Raw genomic sequence first — 19,870 nt, 5'->3', positions numbered from 1 at the left:
TAAAAAATAAAAAGCAACAGAAATATGAGTTATTGTGTATAAGTTTTTTAAAAAACTACAAATGTATGTATAGTCATTTCTGTTATTTAAGTACAAGTTCAAAATAAATTAATTTTTAAAAAACTGCTTTGTAAACCAATCTTATGGAAAAGGAATGGCTTGTGGTAGAGAATACTACTATAAGGAAACTGAACTAAGCTAATAAAAAAATGAAAAAAACTTGAAGAACTAAGAAAAACCTAACATGAAGGGAAGCACCACGACAGGAAAATCAGGAAAACAAACATTATGAGTTATATAGACATTATCACATGGTGAATGAATTAGAGTTGTAAAACAAAGTACTTCCTATGTGAGATATAAGGGAGAAAGACATTACTGAATGGGGGTGATTCAGGGAAACTTCATGAAGAAAAGGGCATTTGGATACAATGGGTAAGATGGAGAAGGACAACACTCCAGGCATAGGAGGCAGCAACATGAACAAAGGGGTAAGAGGCATGAGAGGGGAGGGATGGAGAGAAGAGAGGAGACTGGTTTGGCTAGAATATAGTGTATAGAAAGGGAATACTATAAGGTAAGACTGGAAAGGTAATGCCAGATTATAAAGAGCCCTGAACGACAGGCAAAGGAGTACGAACTTTATTCAGAAGGCAACAGAAAATTCCTCTAAACTTTTAAGTGGGAAAATGACATTACCAAATCTACACATAAGAAAGATGACTCTGGCAGCAAAATGAACATAGGATCATAGATTTAGAGCCAGAAGATGCTTTAGAGGAGGATGCTGCGTCCAAATCCCTACTTTTACAGATGAGCGAGGCAGCTCTGGATAGAGCACCAGCCCTGGAATCAGGAGGACCTGAGTTCAAATCCGGCCTCAGACCCATAACACTTACTAGCTATGTAACTCTGGGCAAGTCACTTAACCCCAACTGCCTCACCAAATAAATAAATAAATAAATAAACAAACAAATAAATAAAAATGCTCTCATGCAGATGAGCAAACTGAGAGTGGACTGAGGGCAGTGGATAAGAGAGTAAATCAGCAAGAATATCTGTCTACTGAAATAGTCTAGGTACCTAGAAATCAAGGCATTTACTAAGGTCCTGGCAATGGGTAACACAGAAGGGGGAAGGATGGAACCAATTTTGTGAGGTGTAATCAACAGGATCTGTTGGTTGGTAATTGATTGTAGGTGGGAAAGGAAAGGGCTGAGGTATATATATCCCAAAGCAACAAACTTCGGTGATACTGAAGAAATAGCAAAGTTAAGAGGAAGCTTAGTTTGGGACATGTTGGATTTGAGATGTTAGATAATTAGTAGAGATGTTCTATAGGTAGTTGGGAGTGGGAATCTGAAGCTCAGAAGAGTTCATTTGTGAGTCATTTAACGTCGTCAGTAATTGCAACCATGGAAATGAATGAAGTAAGGCAAAGAATAGAACAGGGCCAAAAACAAACATCTGAGGAACACTCATATTAAAAGACTGTAAAGTGAATGAGACAAGGAAGGGATTGTAAAGATAAGAAAAGATCCAGGAAAGTACAGTTTTCATGGAATTCAGCAGGGAGGGAATATCCAGTAGAATAGCAGTCAGTAGTGTCAAAAGATGCAGAGATACCAAGAAGATACATCCCTGTGGAATTTGAAGATTAATTTCTTTCTTGTTATGTATATATTACTTTTTCAAAGAGATATCTGGCTATTAATTTAAAATACAAGAAAAGGCTCCCTTTGCCTCTCCTCGAAAGGAAACAATACTTGTAAAATGAGGGGAAAAAGCTACAAATTCATTGGACAGTTTCCATTTCCTGACAGCCTTAGTAGAAAATTTGGGATTATACACATTCCTTCCCTTAGTATATGCTTCTGACAGAGTTCTATCTGTGTAACAAGTATTGCTGAAAATATTCACACAGTATAACACACTGGATTGTTCTTTGTTATTGGCTATAGTCACTATTTATAGAGCCTGTTATTACTTATGACTGTCTCTTACTTTAGGTTAAAATAAGGAAGGATTTTATGGTGGGACTAACTTTGTCTCAATCTATCATAAAAATAAATTTACCATTAAATCTACAAATACAGGAAACCAAAATATAAATTAACTGACTTTTAACATAGTCTTATTCTTTTGGTATGCTTGTTCTTATTTAATAAACAAAGCCTTACCATCAAAACACCAAAAGACCACCAATCTGCACTCTGCGTATGACCTCGTCGATTAACTACTTCTGGAGCCATATATTCTACTGTTCCACAAAAAGAATAGGCCTTCTTCTCATGATCAATAGATTCTTTACTTAGGCCAAAATCTGTTAAAAAAAATCAATTTCATTATTTTCCTTAAGAACTTGTCATTTAAAACAATCTCCAATTTATATTTTTTCTATTTAGATATTATTTTCTATTTCAGTAATTTTCTTTAAAATGGCAATGTGAATTATAATGGATAGGAACTAATATTTTAATAAAATTAGGATTTATATTTACCTGTTAACTTGATGTGGCCTTCTTCATCAAGAAGTATGCTGGAAGAGAACACACAAGTCTAAAAATCTTTTACCATCTTATTTTTAGAACATACGAATATATTAAACTAACTTCACAGAAGAATTTGTTACACAGTAGCTAAAACTGAAACTTATTATATTTATCCAGAGAAATAAATTATAATACTGGGTGGAAAACATCACTTTAAACTGTACCTGGAAGGCAATAACTGTGAAACAACAAGATTGGGGAAGTAGAGTGGTATTGTGAAAAATAACTTTGGACTTGGAATGAGAAGACCTCAATCGGAATTTTGGCTCCATTATTTACTGAACTGTGGAAATCAATTAACTTCTTCACCTATAAAGTGGGAAAACTTGCATTATAGCCATCACAGTATTATGTTGTGGAAAGCAAAGGTGCTACACAAATGCATGCTATTATTATTCTAACATAATTTTTGACAAAACAATACCAAATGCCAAAGGTAAAATTATAATATTATATGAATGACCCAGAAACACTTAAAATAGCTATCACTAAATACAAATGCAGCTCTGGAAATGCTGTTAGTTATACATTCAACTACCAGTCATTTACAGCTAGATTCCAAAACTTTTAATTCAAAGAGTAAATCTTTTCTAATTGTGTGTTATTGCATCTTCTATGACATTGGTTGCCAAATTAGCATCACTAGGGTTCTGCAGAAGGGTCCTACAGGAGCCTCAGAAACAGACACTGTAATCTCCCAGTTAAATCCATAGAGGGGCGGAAAATGGGAAACTTTTAAAGTGAAGAGGACTTAATGCCTTTCCCTAGCAAATTCAATCCATGGAAGCAGTGGGAATAGCATCTCCTAAGCCCCAACCTCAAACTCCTTTACAACTAAAAATATTTTCAACCTCCAAGTCAGTGGTTGTTAGAGCTAACAATTTATGTCTTTTGAACAAAATTTACAATTATAAAAATTTGGGAGAAGTATTTCTCCCCTATTTAATAGCTATTTTTTTGATGAAAAAAAAAATCCAACTATGTGGTAATAGCTTATGTACAAGTAACATAAGCATATTCATTGACTAGTCACAATAGACTAGTCCACCTTCTAGGCCTAAAAAAAAAAGTACAGTACTACATACATTTTGGCAACCCCCCCCCCAATTTGGCATTTACTTTCCAGATATATAATAGCATTATACAATGTAAGGAAAACTACATTTAGAGTCTGAAAACTAAGTTTGAGTCACAGATGTGCCACTTAGGGCAACTCTCTGATCTGAAGTATTAAATTTTTTGAGCCTGTATAGTTGGAGTCATAATACTTCTGCCTTAATACATTCTACTGCATCTTCATCACAGGATTGTTATTTAAGTTATATCACTAACTACAGCTAAGTAAATAGATACAAACTTAAGTAATAACAAAATTCCAGCACTGTAAACAGCAACAAAAGTAACTCTGATGAAGCACGTAACCTAGAAGTAGTGTTATTAACTGCTGTTAAACAGAGCTCTAGCTGGGAATGCTAACTTTGGTACAGCTTTGTAAAAGTTAGTATACCCAGCTTGTGCTCTATTTAACAACTGGTTAATAACACAGCAGCATCTTACATGCACAACTGTAATCACTTTTTAGTATTTTGTTTTGGTTCTTAATTATTTTTGTATTGTCCTTTTTTAGAGTTACATGTTTGCATGCTTATACAAATCAACTGAAGTCGAAACAAAACTTATGAATAAGTCATGTTGGGAAAAATAATCTAGAATGAGAATAAAGGCCATTTTCAGCAACCAGACTGTTAACAATTCAAAAAACACTGACATGTCTATTAAGGGCCATACTGTTACTGTGAAGTGCCCCTGGGAAGGATTTCAACCATATCAATGTTCAGTTCTAACTCCTTGGAAAGAAAAGGGGAAAAAAAATTTCTGTCTGACTAACTGTGAGGAAAAGAAAACTAACTTGTTAACAATTCACATAATCTGTACTGACGTGCAAAACATGATCCCAAAGGGGCTAGGTGGTGCAGTGGATAGAGCACTGGCCCTGGAGTCAGGAAGAGACCTGAGTTCAAATACGGCCTCAGACACATAACACTCACTAGCTGTGTGACTGTGGGGAAGTCACTTAACCCCAATGCCTCACCAAACCAAACCAAACAAAAAAACAAAAACCATGATCCCAAATGTGAATAGATTTGGAGGGTATATAAGACCTGGTACTTGCTTGACTATATATTTCAATTGGCTTACCCAAAGGTAAGCTAATTCTCTAAAGAAATGATATTGTGAATGTACCTAAGTCAGCTCCCCTCATTTAACAGGTCACAACAGTAAAAAAAGAATATCAGAAAATTTTTGGGTGGTATTTATTTCTGAAAACAGCATAGTTCAATAGAAGCTGATAACTAAAGTAAAAAAGTCATACTGATGCTGAAGGAATCCTGAAGATTTGGCATTTACTCATGTTATAATAAAATATATTTGGTCATTTGGGGACTTAAGCCTTTTAAAAAATCCGTTGCCATCCTAAGAGATTATAACATTTTAAGACGTGAAGAAAAAAGTGACATGTATATGAATGTACTATCACAATAATTAGCCAACCAATAGCATTTATTAAGTGCTTACTATGTGCTAGGTATTGTGGTAGGTATTGGGGATTCAAAGATGAAAATGATGTGTGTACCATCCCGCAAAGAGAGAAAATGTGTACATATTATAGGCGTGTGCAAAACAGACACAAGATGGTTTGTGGGGGGGAAGATATCACCAGGTAGGTAGGATCCAGAAAGGATTCATGTATAAAACTGTAGTTAATCCAAGCCATGAAGGAAGGAAGGGATTCTACAGGGTGGATATGAAGGAGTGAATTCTAGACACGAGGGACAGAAAGTCAGTGTAAAAGCACAGACACAAGAGATGGAATGCTATGTATATGGAACAATAAATAAGGTCATTTCTGTAGGACCACAGTATTTATGAAAGAGGAATTATGTGGAATAAGTCTGGAAAAGATAGAATGGTATAGCCATAAATTACTATATGAATCTAATGGTCTCTAAATTCTTTAAAATAAGTTTAACTGTGATCTACCATTACTGGCATAAATGATGGCAGTGAATCAAATAAGGATTATTTTATTTGCACTACCATTAGGTATTAACTTATAGTTAGCAACATTTGTTAAGAAATTCTAATATCTGTACATTCTCTCCAAGTGTGAAAAACACCTGATTGGCACAATGAAAATGTTCTGATTTAACACATATTAAATATATAGCACATATATAAAACATTCAATCTAGTAATTTTTTTTTAAAGCTCAGACTTCTAATTTAATCCGTGTAGGCTGACGAGGAAATTCCCTTTACTAATGTAGACTGACAAGTATTTGGCAATTTAGTCTTTGAGAGTAGGGGTGCTAAGAAACTAAATGACCTGCATCAGGGCAATGAAGCCAGCATGTACAAAATGCAAAGTAATAAAGTAATAAATCAGAGTAATAAAGCCAGTACGTGTCAAAGGTAATATCTGAACCCATGCTGTCCTGACTTCAAGATCCTCTGTGCTCTATATCAATGAATATTAACTGAATATGTGTCTGCAACACACACAATATATCTATATATACATAATTTCTGCAATACATATAACACATATTACATATCTTATTATACACATACACATGTGTACATACAAACACACACACACACACATACACATCTTATTGTAATAGGCTTCTTGGGCAGGTAGGTGGTGCAGTGGATAGAGTACTGGGTCTGGAGTCAGGAAGACTCATCTTCCTGAGTTCATACCTGGCCTCAGATACTGCCTAGCTGAGTGACCCTGGGCAAGTCACTTAACTCTGCCTCAGGTCCGCATTTGTAAGAAGAATAGGAAATGGCCAACCACTCCAATATCTTTTCGAAGAAAACCTCAAATGGGGTCACAAAGAGTTACAACAACAATAGGATTCTTGAACCTTGTCAAATCTTCCCTTGAGCTCCATGACATGAAACCTGTGTTTATGTAGTTCTACAAACCCAGTGGTCTGCGCATATGCTTCACAGAGATATAAATACTATTATATATTTCTTTTATTCAATAGTCTTATCTTCCTTAATTTTTCTTCTATTGTAATGTAGAAGAATAAAGTATCTCTCTTATGATTTCATATGACTTTGTTTATTCTTACCAGAAGCCAAATTTTGTGCCATCACAATTAGATATTATGGAAATCATAAAAAACAAAACAAAAAAACCACAGAGGTGCTTTGGGAAGTAAATAGAAATGAGTGAAACTCACCTAGAAATAAAACACAGAGGATAAAAAATGGAAAATGTATAAAACACAATTAGTTCTAAATGGATCAAACAGTACCTTCTAAAAAGGTATTACAGAAAATAAGTACTGGAAGGGAACTCAGAGATCAAATTTTTCATTTTTAAAGATGAGAAAATTGATTATCTAGACATTAGGGACAGAATTTAGGTTTTCTCATTGCCAATTTAGTAATCTTTCTGCTACCAAGTACTGCCTTCAAGAAACCTTTGCTATGGGCAGCTGGGGTGTTGCAGTGGATAGAGCAGCGGTTCTGGAGTCAGGAGGAACTGAGTTCAAATAAGGCCTCAGACACTGAAGGCTTACGAGCTGTGTGACCCTGGGAAAGTCACTTAACCCCAATTGCCTAGCCAAAAAAAAAAAAGAAACCCTCGTTCTAAGTTACATCTTATCTTGTTGAAGTTTAAAGAATTACTTTTTGTTTTTGATTTGTTTCTCAAGATGTAGTGAATAAAAATTTCAACAGGTAAGTGTCCTCTCCCACATTTCCAGTCACTTTATTTCTCCACTATCCACTGACGCTGGTCTCCTTGCTGTTTCTCACATACCACACTCCATCTCCCAACTCCATGCATTTTTACCAGCCGTCCTTCATCTCTGGAAATCTCTCCATTTATGAGAGAATCTAGTTTGTCATCTCCCTCCCAGCCTCCTCTGGGTTCCCTCAAGTCCCAGCTAAAGTCCTACTTTCCGCATGAAGATTTTCCTGGTCTCCATTAATGTTAGTGCCTTCTGTCTGAGATTATCTCCAGTCAATCCTGTACATATCTTGGGTGTACATGGTTGTTTTCGTGTCATCTCCCTCATTAAAACTCTGAGCATCTTGAGAGGAGAGACTGTTTTTGCCTTTCTTTGCATACCCACAGCTTAGCACAATACCTAGCACATAACAAATGCTTAATAAATGTCTGATGCCTTCACCTGACTTTCAAACAAAATAGTTTATACCAAAGCAGAATGGCAGTATAGGAGAAGCAGCATGGAACAGTGGACAAAACATTAGATCTGGAGTTAAGAGGGCCTTTTTTCAAATATGGGTTCTTGTTGCCTGTATGACTTCGGATAAATCATTTTGGGTCACATCCTTAGATCTTTTTATCACCATCCAGCATTCCACTTCTTTGTTCATGAACTAGAAATTCTTTTATTTGATCATAATCATTTATAATTTCATCTTTCTCTTTGTATTATGATGCCTAACCTTACTTTTTATCCTCACCATGACCTCTGTTATTTCCACATCTCAATTCTCTCCCAAGTCATTTCCCTTTGTACTGGCAATACTCTTCCCTTCCCTATTTCACACAGGAGGCCAACCAGTTCCACTTGACATCATCCTCCAGCCTTCACTCTCTTCCCCCACCATGCCCCAGGTCATGTCTAACCAGACCCCACCCCAGGTTTATTGCCGGCATCTATCTCTTTTGCTCCTATTCCTTACCTAGCCTAAATCACTGAATGGGCGTTGCCTCAGTCAAACTGAGACCTGGGAAGGACTTTAGCTTAAAAAGGCCAAGTTCCCTATTACTCAGAGCAGTGATGTCAAATTCAGATAGAAATGGGAGCCACTAATTCATACATAAGGATCTCTGTGGGCTGCATATTGACTTGGTTTTAAAATATATTATCTGTTTTGATGTACTTTTGATTTATTTTGTTAAATATTTCTTAATTATATTTCAATCTGGTCTGCAGCCTGCTTGTTTGACACCTCTGGCCTAAAGGATCGAAGAGAAAGTCTTTTACATTTAAAGCTCTTCATAACCTAGTCACTTCCTGCTTTTTAAGTCTTCTTACACTTTACGTCTTTCCTCATAGTCTAATGATAAAGTGACACTCCTATTTCCAGTTCTTCAATATGACACTTCCTACACTATGTCTGGGCTTTTGTACTGGCTGTGCCTCATGCCTGGAATGCTCTGCCCTCCCACCTCTGACCACTGGCTTCCTTCAAAGCTTTCCCTCTTGGGAACCCTTTCTAAGTCCTTGTAGGTGCTGGTGCCTTCCTTTTCAGAACACTTTCTATATTCTCTCCAAACAACTTTTATATATCTAGTTTCTTGTTGCTTTTCTTTGTAGCTCCAGTGCTAAGCATATATCAAGCCATTTAATAAATGTTTGTTAAGTGACTTAACCTCTCCTAGCTTCAGTTTCCTCATCTGTAAAATGAGGACCTAAATCTACAAACCTGTGCAAACACAAGTTACACATATCAAAATTTTATATAAAGCTAAAATTGGTCATGACAGCTATTGCTGACAATTATGCTTTAAAATTTTAAGCTTAAAACATTGAGTCTATCAACTGACATTTTTGTTCCTGTTTTAACAATGTTTTAATTGCCATATACATGACTACAGTTATAAAGGAGAATTTTGGAACTTAACAGAAGCAATCCTTACTTTTCGGGTTTTAGGTCTCTATAGATTATTCCAAGACTATGTAAATGATCTAAAGCAAGTGCAAGTTCAGCCAAGTAGAATTTGACATCTTCTTCTGTGAACATCACCTAAGGAAAGAAATCAAATTTTATTTAGTGCTCATTTTTAGTTTGTTCTTGTGCATTAAAAACAAAAACAATGTCTTCTATCCTGTGGCTCTGGTATTAAAAAGCGATTTGCAAATATGATTATATTCCACTTTACCTAATCAATTATCAAGACTTTATTATGCACTAGGGATGTAGCCAGGGATTAACCTACCCTCTTGGTTTTTGAGGAGCTTTGAAAATTAATTTGATCGACCAAATATTTATATTTCTTATGCATCTAGCACTATGAGACATAGCAAAGATTTTTTTATCATATAAAATTTAACTCTGTGATGACTCAACTGTTGTCCTGTCATTCATTCAATACCCATTATTAAGTACCTACTATATGCAAAGTCCCTTTCTTAAACAGAAAACCATTTTTGGACTACTGAAATTGTATTATCACTCAAGGATGTCTTTTCGATGTATCCTCCCATTGGCAATTGTTTTTTACTTGACATAACTGAAAGAAGTGCCAGCAGATAAAAGGGCTTTAGTCATTCACCTTTCTAGAGGTAAGGTCCTTATTTTCAGGACAAAACTAAAGAGTAAGAAAACAATTCTGGGTCACTGATTCTTTAATGAGAATCTTATGTCACAGATAGGTTACAGCACAGTGAAGGAATAAAATATAGATTTAATTACTTACTTCTTTGGATAAGCGTGTAAACAAATCTCCTCCCCTGAGAAAATCCAAAATAAGATATAGTTTCCCTTCTGTTTGAAAAGCTGAAAATATTAATTGAAATGAGACAATGTCAGTAAGCACCAATCAGTATAGTTTATATTTTTAAGTGTTTATTTGGGCAATTTATTAAACACTTTTTTGAATAAAAGGAATAAATAATAAAGAAAAAACCAAAAGAAATGCTAATAATCTATAGCTTAAAAAAAGCTAAAATTGGGGTTGGTGCAAGTCATTAATTTTTCCTGATCTTCAATTTGGAAATATAAAAATCAGTATGAAATAGGAAGTGGTAAGAGCTTCTGTTAAGTTTTTCTTCACTGCAGTTCTTGTATTTAATTTTCTGACAGACTGGTTGTGAAATATCAAATTTATAAAATGCATGGCTGGATCTAGCCATACACCACAAGAGCCATTATTTTTTATTTATAATGAGGAAACAAGATGGTCTGGGGTTTTGGGAACAAGGTTACTGCTGTCTCAACATTCTTCTCTGGCATTCCTATTTTTAAGACTGCTCCAACTTATAGCTCTTATTCAAGTATTAAGTGTTATCTTTAGAATATTTACCTGAAACAGCCAAGATGAACGTATATTTTAATCCAAAATAAATTTAGGCACCAAGGTCAATGTAAAGTAAAAAACCAAAACAAAATACAAAAACACACAACAAACTTCTCTACATTAAACTATTCCTCTCATTACAAATACTACTTGTAATTGGGAGTTGGTAACAGCAAACAACACACTAAATTTAACATAACTAAATACAGAGGGAGAAAGGAATAAATAAGAGATCAAACTGTGGAAGTTGTACTACAAGAATAGTTTAAAACCAGTATTTTGGTAGGAAAAATGGTAGTTTAAGTTTCAAAATTTAAACATATATATGCTTCTTACCTTATGCCTACCATTTAGGTACCGTATTTTAATTTGTCATACTTTGTGTAGTAAACATACACATTGGCAAATACACTTCTGCATATATTTAATTTTTACATATTACTAGCTGCATCAAGCAACTGTAAAGATAATTTTCTATTTATAACTCAAGACATTTAAGAATTACTTTAAAAAGTATTTCAGTTTCAGGAAGGAAAAAAATAACTACCAGTCTAAGGTTAAGCAACCATAGTTTAGACAAATGAAACTACTTAAAAATCCAGCCAATCTTTAAGTCTGATACATAGTAACTTCTCCCATTCCCCCAATAACTTACCATAATGCAACTTAACAATAAATGGATGGTTAACTTCTACCAGGATATCACGTTCCATTTTTGTCCGAACACGATCTCGAACTATAAGACAAAGTCCATATAACTGAATCAGAATAGTTTTGAAATCTTTAATTAATTACTTTTCTGAAAAGCCATGTTTGTGTGTATTATAAGTGTGTAAATATAAATATATAATCTGTTGCCTTCTGAATCACTAGAAAGTAACAAAATATATCTAAGTTAAATATATTCAAGAAGAATTCACTGGAAGCTTCAAATATGGCTTGGAAATGCTTTCTCCCTTCTTTTTAAAAAATAAGCACACTAAAAACTGGTTTTAAAATGGATTAAAGCATCTCTGGGAGGGACTGTTAACACAGTGAATGGTACTTAGGAATCAAAAAGCTTTTGTACGATAGGTGATGCCAGCTGGTCAAACCTAATAAGATGAAATTTAAGAGAGCTAAATGAAGGTCTCATATATTTGGGATATGAGGAATGAAAAAGAACAGTCTCATTCACTGAAATATTCTTTTACTCTGTCTTACATAAGACAAAAGGGCTGAAATACTAAGCTTTGAGTCCTGATGACTAGAAAAAGTTATGCCACTGACAGAAATTTTAAAAATCTGGACAACATGACTACTGTTTTGTAGTGGAAAGGGACAGACCTGGTATTAGTTCTGTTGTTTTTTATTCATTTTCAGTAGTGTGTGACTCTTTGTGACCCCATTTGGGAGTTTCTTAGAAAAGTTAAGAGTAGTTTGCCATTCCTTCTCAATCTCATTTTATAGATAAGGAAACCCGAGGCAAACAGGGTTAAGTGACTTGCCCAGGCTATCCAGCTAGGAAGTGTCTGAGGCCAGATTTGAACTCAAGAATACGAGTCTTCCTGACTTCAAGCCTGGCACTCTATTCATTACACCACTGCAGTGGAAAGCTGACCTTCCTACTTTCTCTAATTATCCCCTTGAGTAAACTTCTGGTTCCTACTATATTTTACATGTGTTAGTAACTTGGTTACTGAGGTGATTTGGGAATACAAATACGGACAGAAATAAATTAGACTGAAGAGTTAATGTCCAATCTTCTCATTCTGCAATCACTGACCTCTTATCTAGGACAATGATAGAATGCTCCTAATAATAGGCAATCAGGAAAGAGACTAATTCTTCTCTCTCTAATCAGCACTGCTCTTCACTTGGAAGTCCTGCTGGTATCTAAAACTCACTGTATTTAAACCAAGGTTCTACATCTTTCCCATTACTATATATCCTGTGTATTTTTCCTATTACTATCTTTCCAGTAACTTTATTGTCTGAGGTTCTCCTCTTTCCTTTACTCCCATAACATTAATAACAAATCTAGCTGTTATTTTCTCACATCTCAGCTCCACATCTTATCCCATGGAACCTATGGAACCTATATCTAGGCCATTACTTTATACCTAGAACAGCGCAACAGTTTCACAGTAAGACTCATTTACACCTCATTTAATCTATTCTACACAAAGCAGCTACAAAGGTAGCTTTTTCCCCTAACATTTTAATATCACTTCAGTAGTCAGGAGACAGGTCTTGCCTTTGCTACCAATTAACTATGTAACACAGAAAGCTATTTAATCTCTCTGACCCTCAATTTCCTCATTTACAGAGAAGGGGGAAAAGGTCTATCTAGATATTTCTATTCTTTCATGATAAGATTGTTGTATTAATATTTTCCACATTTCCTTATACGTAACACTGAGGAGACTTGTTTATACAGAGCTGAAAATTAGCAGAGTCTCATTCACTGGTCTTCCTTTATTTCTTCTGATGTAAAATTGTATAAAAATTCTTTGACCCAGTTTCTTCTGCTTATGTAAAAGTACTAGGAGCAAATATAAATCACCCTATGCTCAAGAATTTTAATTAGTATACTGGTTCAGAATAGAATAAGAGCTCTCTTTTGCTCTGGTAAACTACAAACCCTAAAATGGAATTTGTTATACTGATCTATGCTGGCAAAGTCGTTACATTTCTTTGAATACATTTTTCCTATGTAGTAGTGAGTTTTTTAAATCTAAACCTTGCCTGGAATAACAAAACAGTTTTAAGGGCTTTATGGCACCCTCTTAGGGTCTCTATGGTTCAACAATAGTTTATATCACTAATTTTTAACTTTTTAGAAATACATGCCACTCAGAAGGACAAAAGATTATCACGGATCTTTCTATATCTACCAAAATTAATGAGAAAAATGGTGCAACTTGTGATGAAACTTCAAAGAGAAATACAATTATGCCAGAAACAAAAATAAAGAAACCACCAAATTGCAAACATTAGTACGAGACCAGCCTATAGATCAAAAGATGCACCAAAATACTTTGAAAATCAATGTTTTATCAAAGGCCATAGTGAAAGAATAGGAGAGTAAGTGTAGACTTGGAAGTTACGAAGACTTGAAATGGTAGTTTATACTATATGTTTCTATGTCCTGTCATTAATCCCTTTGAGTGATGCTTTTGTCTCCCATTCTATTGTAATCCTAAGCCAAGTCCAATGGTCTTAAGTTCTCATTCTGTATGATCTCTCTTTAAGTCTGGACACATTTTCTTCCTGGATACTTCCTCCTCTGTTGGTTTCTGAGACATTAGTCTCCCAGTTTTCCTCTTACCATTCCTCTGTCTCTTTTCCCTGAGCTCTCATCTGTGTTCCAGACACATATTTCTACCTGTCTTCAGGACATCCCTACCCGGATCTCCCACTAGCAACTAAAACTCAACAAGTCCAAAAATGAGTTTATCTTTCTCCTAGAACTTACTCTTCTTTCTGACATTGCCACTTCTTGTTCTAGTACCCACCACTCATCCTTTTCCTTCCTATTTGACTCTTTCCTTTTCCCTTAGCTTTCATACCTAATCAGGTGTCAGGCCCTATAAATTCTATCTCCACAACATCTCTGGATTCTATCCCCTCTTCTCTATTACCACTGTGACTCCTCCATGCCTGCACTTACACCATTCCCTATGTAATTCTCCACAGCCTAACAAATTCTTACTCAGCCTCTATAACTCAAACCAAATGTCACCTCCTCTCAGGAAACCTTCCATGATCCCTATCTCTATCCCCAATTCCTCACCTGATAATGACCTTTTCCCAATATTTTTATGAAACAGATATGAAATATTAATTCCACTTAAGATCTGTCTAGAGCTAAAAAAAAAAGGTGGGTAAAGCTTCTCTAAATCTCTATCACCTCTCAAGGAATACTCCTAATAATTTTTCCATTAATAAAGATTCTTTTAAAATATAAGATAATTTCTCCCTCTACAAATTAAAAACTGTTTTGAGACAAGACAAAAATCCAGGGGATTTGAGAGGTAGAAGACAAGGGTCACAGAGCCCAAGGTCGTAACCACCCTGCAAGTCATCCTCCCATTATCCAGAAGGATGCATTAAAAAAGCAGTTGACTTAGTACAAAATACATATAAATTACTATCATCTGTTCAAAGAGAAAAATCTGTAAACTTAGTGCCTATATTTGAGAGCTAGGGGTGAATTTACTTTAAAATTAGCTAAATTTTGCATCTAAGAAAAAGATGATACAAATTTATCATGTTACTCTCCTGAAATCAATTACCACATATTCACTGTTCCTTTGTTCCTATGTTCATTTAGCTGCCAAATTCTATTTTCCTTCCTTATATTGTTGTTCAGTTGTGCTTCCTGATATATATAACTATAACTACAACATCACCCTGGATTTACCTAATACCTGGACTATTTCAACACGTGCTTGTGCCAGCTTTCCCCCTCTCATACACTGCATGAACTACAGCAAGAATAACCTTCCTTGTAAAGCTTTAGGCACATTATTCTTTTTTTTTTGGTGAGGTGATGGGGGTTAAATGACTTGCCCAGGGTCACACATCTAGTAAGTGTTAAGTGTCTGAAGCTGGATTTGAACTCAGGTCCTCCTGACTCCAAGGCCAGAGCTCTATTCACTGTGCCACCTAGCTGCCCCCTAGGCACATTATTCTTAAGAAACACTCCTTATGGGGCAGCTAGGTGGTGCAGTGGATAGAGTACCAGCCCTGATTCAGGAGGAACTGAGTTCAAATCCAGCCTCAGACACATAACACTTACTAGCTGTGTGACCCTGGGCAAGTCACTTAACTCTACTGCCTAACCAAAAAAAAACCAAACCAAACCAAAACAAAAAAACACTCCTTAAGGATTATAATCAGAGTGCTTCAGAGAAAAAGCACAATGAAGAGAAACAATTATGATACTGGGAACAAACTAAAACTCACGGTAGTATATTAAGAGATAACTGTCATTAAAACAGCAAAAAGAACTGAGCTGTAACAGTTGTTTCAGAGGTCCAAAGATCAAGTTTAATGATAATAGTTACCACAGAATTCTATTTTTAGAGCTAAAATACAGTTCAGTTACAGATGAGGAAAACTGAGACTAAGAGGTGAAGGGACTTGTTCAAGGGCCTAGTGAATTGATGGGGGCCAGATCTCCTGACTTTTACTACAGTTCTTTTTCCATTATATGGCACTGCTTTCCAAATTTCCAACAGAATCATCATTATAGGCTTCAGCCAGAACCATTAGATAAAAGACCAAAAACTAAAATCAGAGAAATATATGAAAGACCTATATATACACTATTTTTACCCAGATTATTAAAATTATACCTTACTGAGAGTCTCTGGGTACACAAAGAATTCTAAACAATCTAAAGAAAGTAGAATATAATGAATCAAACCCATAGCTGTAGTCTTGTAGGCTGCCAGGTCTACATCTGGGGGGTAAGAGCACAACTTATGAATAGCTAGAACTTCTAGAGCCAGGCATCTGCATTCTGACTTTCCATATGCCTCCAGATCATCTTGATAAAGACTTATAGGAAAGCTACATCAAAAGAAAACTGCACTTAAGAAGGAAAATAAAAGCAGATTATGAAAAGCTGGCATAAAATTTTTTTAAAGGTTATTAAGTAGGAATCCATGCTAAATAAAGTTTAGACCTTCAAAAAGCACTATTACTTACCTTTCAGGGTGGCCTTTTTCAATACTTTCATTGCATAAAGCTGTCTAGCATCAGATCCTGAGATTTTTTTTACTAGAAATACCTATTTGAAATGAAAAAAAATAAAATAAAAAATGTTTAAAATAAGCATTACAAAACACTGCTCTTCAATATATTAACTCAAAATATAATATAACCTAATTAGGATATACTGTGGTTTATTACCAGGTGGATTCAGATAAATTATGGATAGAACTACATCTTTTCAAATTTAACAATTACACACAGCAAAACCCTATAGCTTTAGTCTACAAGACAATTCGATAAAAGTTATAATAAAGAGGTTTTCACTTAATACTTTATCTGTTGATAAAGAAATCCCTGCACAAATGGATTACTGGGTACAGTTTTCATTTACAATTTCTTACTGTAGGACAACAGAATGTTTCTGTTATTAAAAATTACCTTGGTATTTAAGCAGTTTTCAAATATTTAATGAGGTTAATTAAACCATCATCTTACTGTTCTAACAAATAAAATATATAGCCAGTTCTGGCTTTACATAAGTGGACCTTTCTGTAGACCTTCCCCTCCCCGGGTGACACCCCTCTTGGCTGGCCCCTCCCCATCTCACCTGGGGCCCCATAGCTAGAGGGCCTGCCTAGGAGTCAAATGTACCTAGGAGTTAAGTGCATAAAGCGTACCTATTTAATACAAGAGAGAAACAGAAAGCACTGGACATGGTGCATACATTTATTAATATTTTGGCTGTTTTCAAAATACTGTGTAGCACTTAGTCAACCAATTATATATGGATAAAGTCTACTCTACATGATTCATGGCAAAAGATACCCCAGATAATCCAAATCCTTGGTGCGGATTTGTCATCACAGAGAGAACCTTCCTAGTATTAGCAGAAAAGTTGTTACAGAGAGTTCATAGGAACAATGTTACAAATAAGCAACTGGTAGAATGTATAGCAAATTTTAAAAATAATACATTGATGTTACCATGAAATAACAATGCTCAAGGCAACAATTTGTGGGGCATGTCTGATGTTTCACTCTTTTACCAAACTGTACCCAGGACTGAAAACTGAATTTTTAAAGCTTTTCTTCTTGTCAGGCAACCAGAAAGGTAGAAAAGGAGAAGCAAAGTGCCAATATATCACTAGTCCCTGAAAAACAGGAATGAATTTTATTACCTCTCAAAGATTTAGAGGGAAGGACTCTTAATATAAAGTATACAAATAAGCTATTTAAGAATAAGGCTTTTAAAAACTTGCCATAGGCAATGAGGCTACGGTGTAGAACAGGTGGAATAGTACAACCTACAAAGAGACTGCACACATTCTTCAGCTTCCCTAGTTCCTTTTTAGTCAATCTGCAGCATTCAGATTAGCTAAGATCTCTCTAGATCATTTAGACAGGAGAATAATCTAGAGAGACTGATCAGGAATGCATATTTACAAATCCAAGATTTTACAAATCTATGTAAATTAAATAAGAAACAGGGAAAATTAGGGCATTTATCTGATAGCTGTCTTCTCTTGAGGCTTCTTTATTAGCTCTGCTCTGGCCTATAAATGAGAAATAAGCCTTCTTCCCCATTCTAAACCTTTCCCTCCCATCTTTTAGTACGCCTGTTTCTAGCCTCACTGGGCTGTTGGCATACTCAGTGTCTGACAAACATAGCCTTGGCTTAACTTTTTTGGTGGAAGGAAGCAATTGGGGTTAAGTGACTTGCTCAGGGACACACAGCTAGTATGTGTCTGAGGCTGGATTTGAACTCAGGTCCTCCTGCTCCAGGGCTGGTGCTCTCTATTCACTGTGACACCTAACTGCTCTGGCTTAACTTTTTAAAATAGTACAATGTTCTGTTTTTTATTGCCAGGCAGAGCTAGGTGGTACAGTGGATAGATCACTGAACCTAAAGTAGAGAAAATGAGTTCAAATACAGCTTCAGTCACTTACTAGCTGTGTGATCCTGGGCAAATCTCCAAAATGAGGATATTCGTAGCACTTATCTTCCAGAGTTGTTGTAAGGATAAAATGATTAACACTATTTGTAAAGTGCTTTGCAAACCTCAAAGCACTAGGTAAATGCTAGCTATTATTATTGTGAGACTCATCTAAGCCTTGCATGGTTGTTTTCATTATAAAATATTTTTTAGCCTACATCGATTAAGTGGGATGGATGACAAAGAGTTTCTGCATTTGTAATAAAGTATTCAAATTTTAATCTAGGGTGAAAAAACCCACAACTCCTAGGATCTTGGATGCTGTCTTTTTTGAAATACGTATCTGGCATTTTATAGGCTAAAATAAAACCTTAAATGACAAAACAAATGGGCATTCAACTAAAGGGGATTTGTTAACCAATGTCTTTAGACTTTATGTATGAGTAGATGGTTCTATATTGTGCAAGCTGACATAATGCCTCAGATGTCCCGGCCTGAAGAAATCAAGTAATGTAACATATGTTATATCTACAATTCTGCATGACATAAAGAAGCTGGACCAGAAGAAATGGAAAGTTTCTTCTAGCTCTTAAATGCAGTTATTTGTACATTACTCTACAGAAATAAAAGTTGCAAAATATTAATGTCCATCAGCCAAGATGGTGTCTTGGTCATTTATTTTCTTTTTTAACCTTTTTAGAGAAGGTCTATAGTGATCATGCTTTCTGAAGATAAAATGTAAGGTAGGGCATGGACCTGTGCTATTTTGAGGTCCTCAAAGAGGTTCCAATATACTTGTGGATGACAGTTGCTTTCTTTTATTTCATAACTACATATACACTGTCACAGTAAGAAGTCACTGATATAGGTATGTGTTGCTTTTCTTTTAAATAAAATGTTTTCTAAATCCCGTGGTATGTGTTACTTAATTTTCATTACATATGTAAGGATAACATACCTTTCCAAACGATCCCTGCCCTAGTACTTTTAGAAGTTCAAACTGGGAGGGATCTGCTTTTTCATGTCCTTCTTTTACATGATGTGTGATTGCAATTTCTTTGATGCTGCCTTCTTCCTGTTGAGGCAAATAAAAGACCTCTGTTATAGCCATGGGAAAACAACACTTCAAAGTAAAGTTTTATCAAGCTTAAGAAAAAAAATCTCAAATTAAACAAAGTCACCTTTACATAGAAAGCCTGGTTTCAACAAGGAACAAATCAACTGGCAGACAAGAAAATACGTAACGATGCCAATACTGAAATTTTATATAAAAAAACTAGTGGGAAAAGGAGCAAAGCTTACAGCAGTTAGGTTGGGCCATGCATAAAGTACTGAGTCTAAAAAGTTAAGAAGATCTAAGTTCAAATCCAGCCTCTGACACTAACTAGCTCTGTGATCCTGGGCAAGTCATTTAACCTCTATTTTTACCTCTTTCCTCATCTGTAAAAGGAAGATAATAATAGTAACTTCTTTCCAGGGTTGTTGTGAGGATCAAATGCGACAATATTTATCAAGTGCTTAGCAAAGTACCTGGCAGATAGTAGGCACTATATAAATGCTAGCTATTATTATTATTATTATTGTTAGGCTTAAATATTTTTTTACAAGT

At 35.3% G+C, this 19,870-nt stretch overlaps 1 protein-coding gene across 1 annotated transcript in view; it reads right to left on the bottom strand.

The window, feature by feature from the left end:
* The window catches only part of RPS6KA3 (ribosomal protein S6 kinase A3), a 103,406-nt gene that overhangs the window by 43,691 nt on the left and 39,845 nt on the right, over positions 1 to 19,870 (bottom strand). Inside the window, 7 exon segments of the mRNA XM_020989910.2 lie at positions 2,181 to 2,323; positions 2,502 to 2,539; positions 9,246 to 9,352; positions 10,026 to 10,105; positions 11,281 to 11,361; positions 16,323 to 16,404; positions 19,220 to 19,336. Coding sequence (XP_020845569.1) covers positions 2,181 to 2,323; positions 2,502 to 2,539; positions 9,246 to 9,352; positions 10,026 to 10,105; positions 11,281 to 11,361; positions 16,323 to 16,404; positions 19,220 to 19,336 — 648 coding nt within the window.

The sequence above is a fragment of the Phascolarctos cinereus genome, unplaced genomic scaffold, assembly GCF_003287225.1.
Source record: "Phascolarctos cinereus isolate Bilbo 61053 unplaced genomic scaffold, phaCin_HiC Scaffold_726;HRSCAF=1367, whole genome shotgun sequence".
In the NCBI taxonomy this organism is placed as follows: domain Eukaryota; kingdom Metazoa; phylum Chordata; class Mammalia; order Diprotodontia; family Phascolarctidae; genus Phascolarctos; species Phascolarctos cinereus.
The sequence above is the reverse complement of the archived record's forward strand: the minus strand, read 5'-3'. Positions and strand labels throughout refer to the sequence as shown.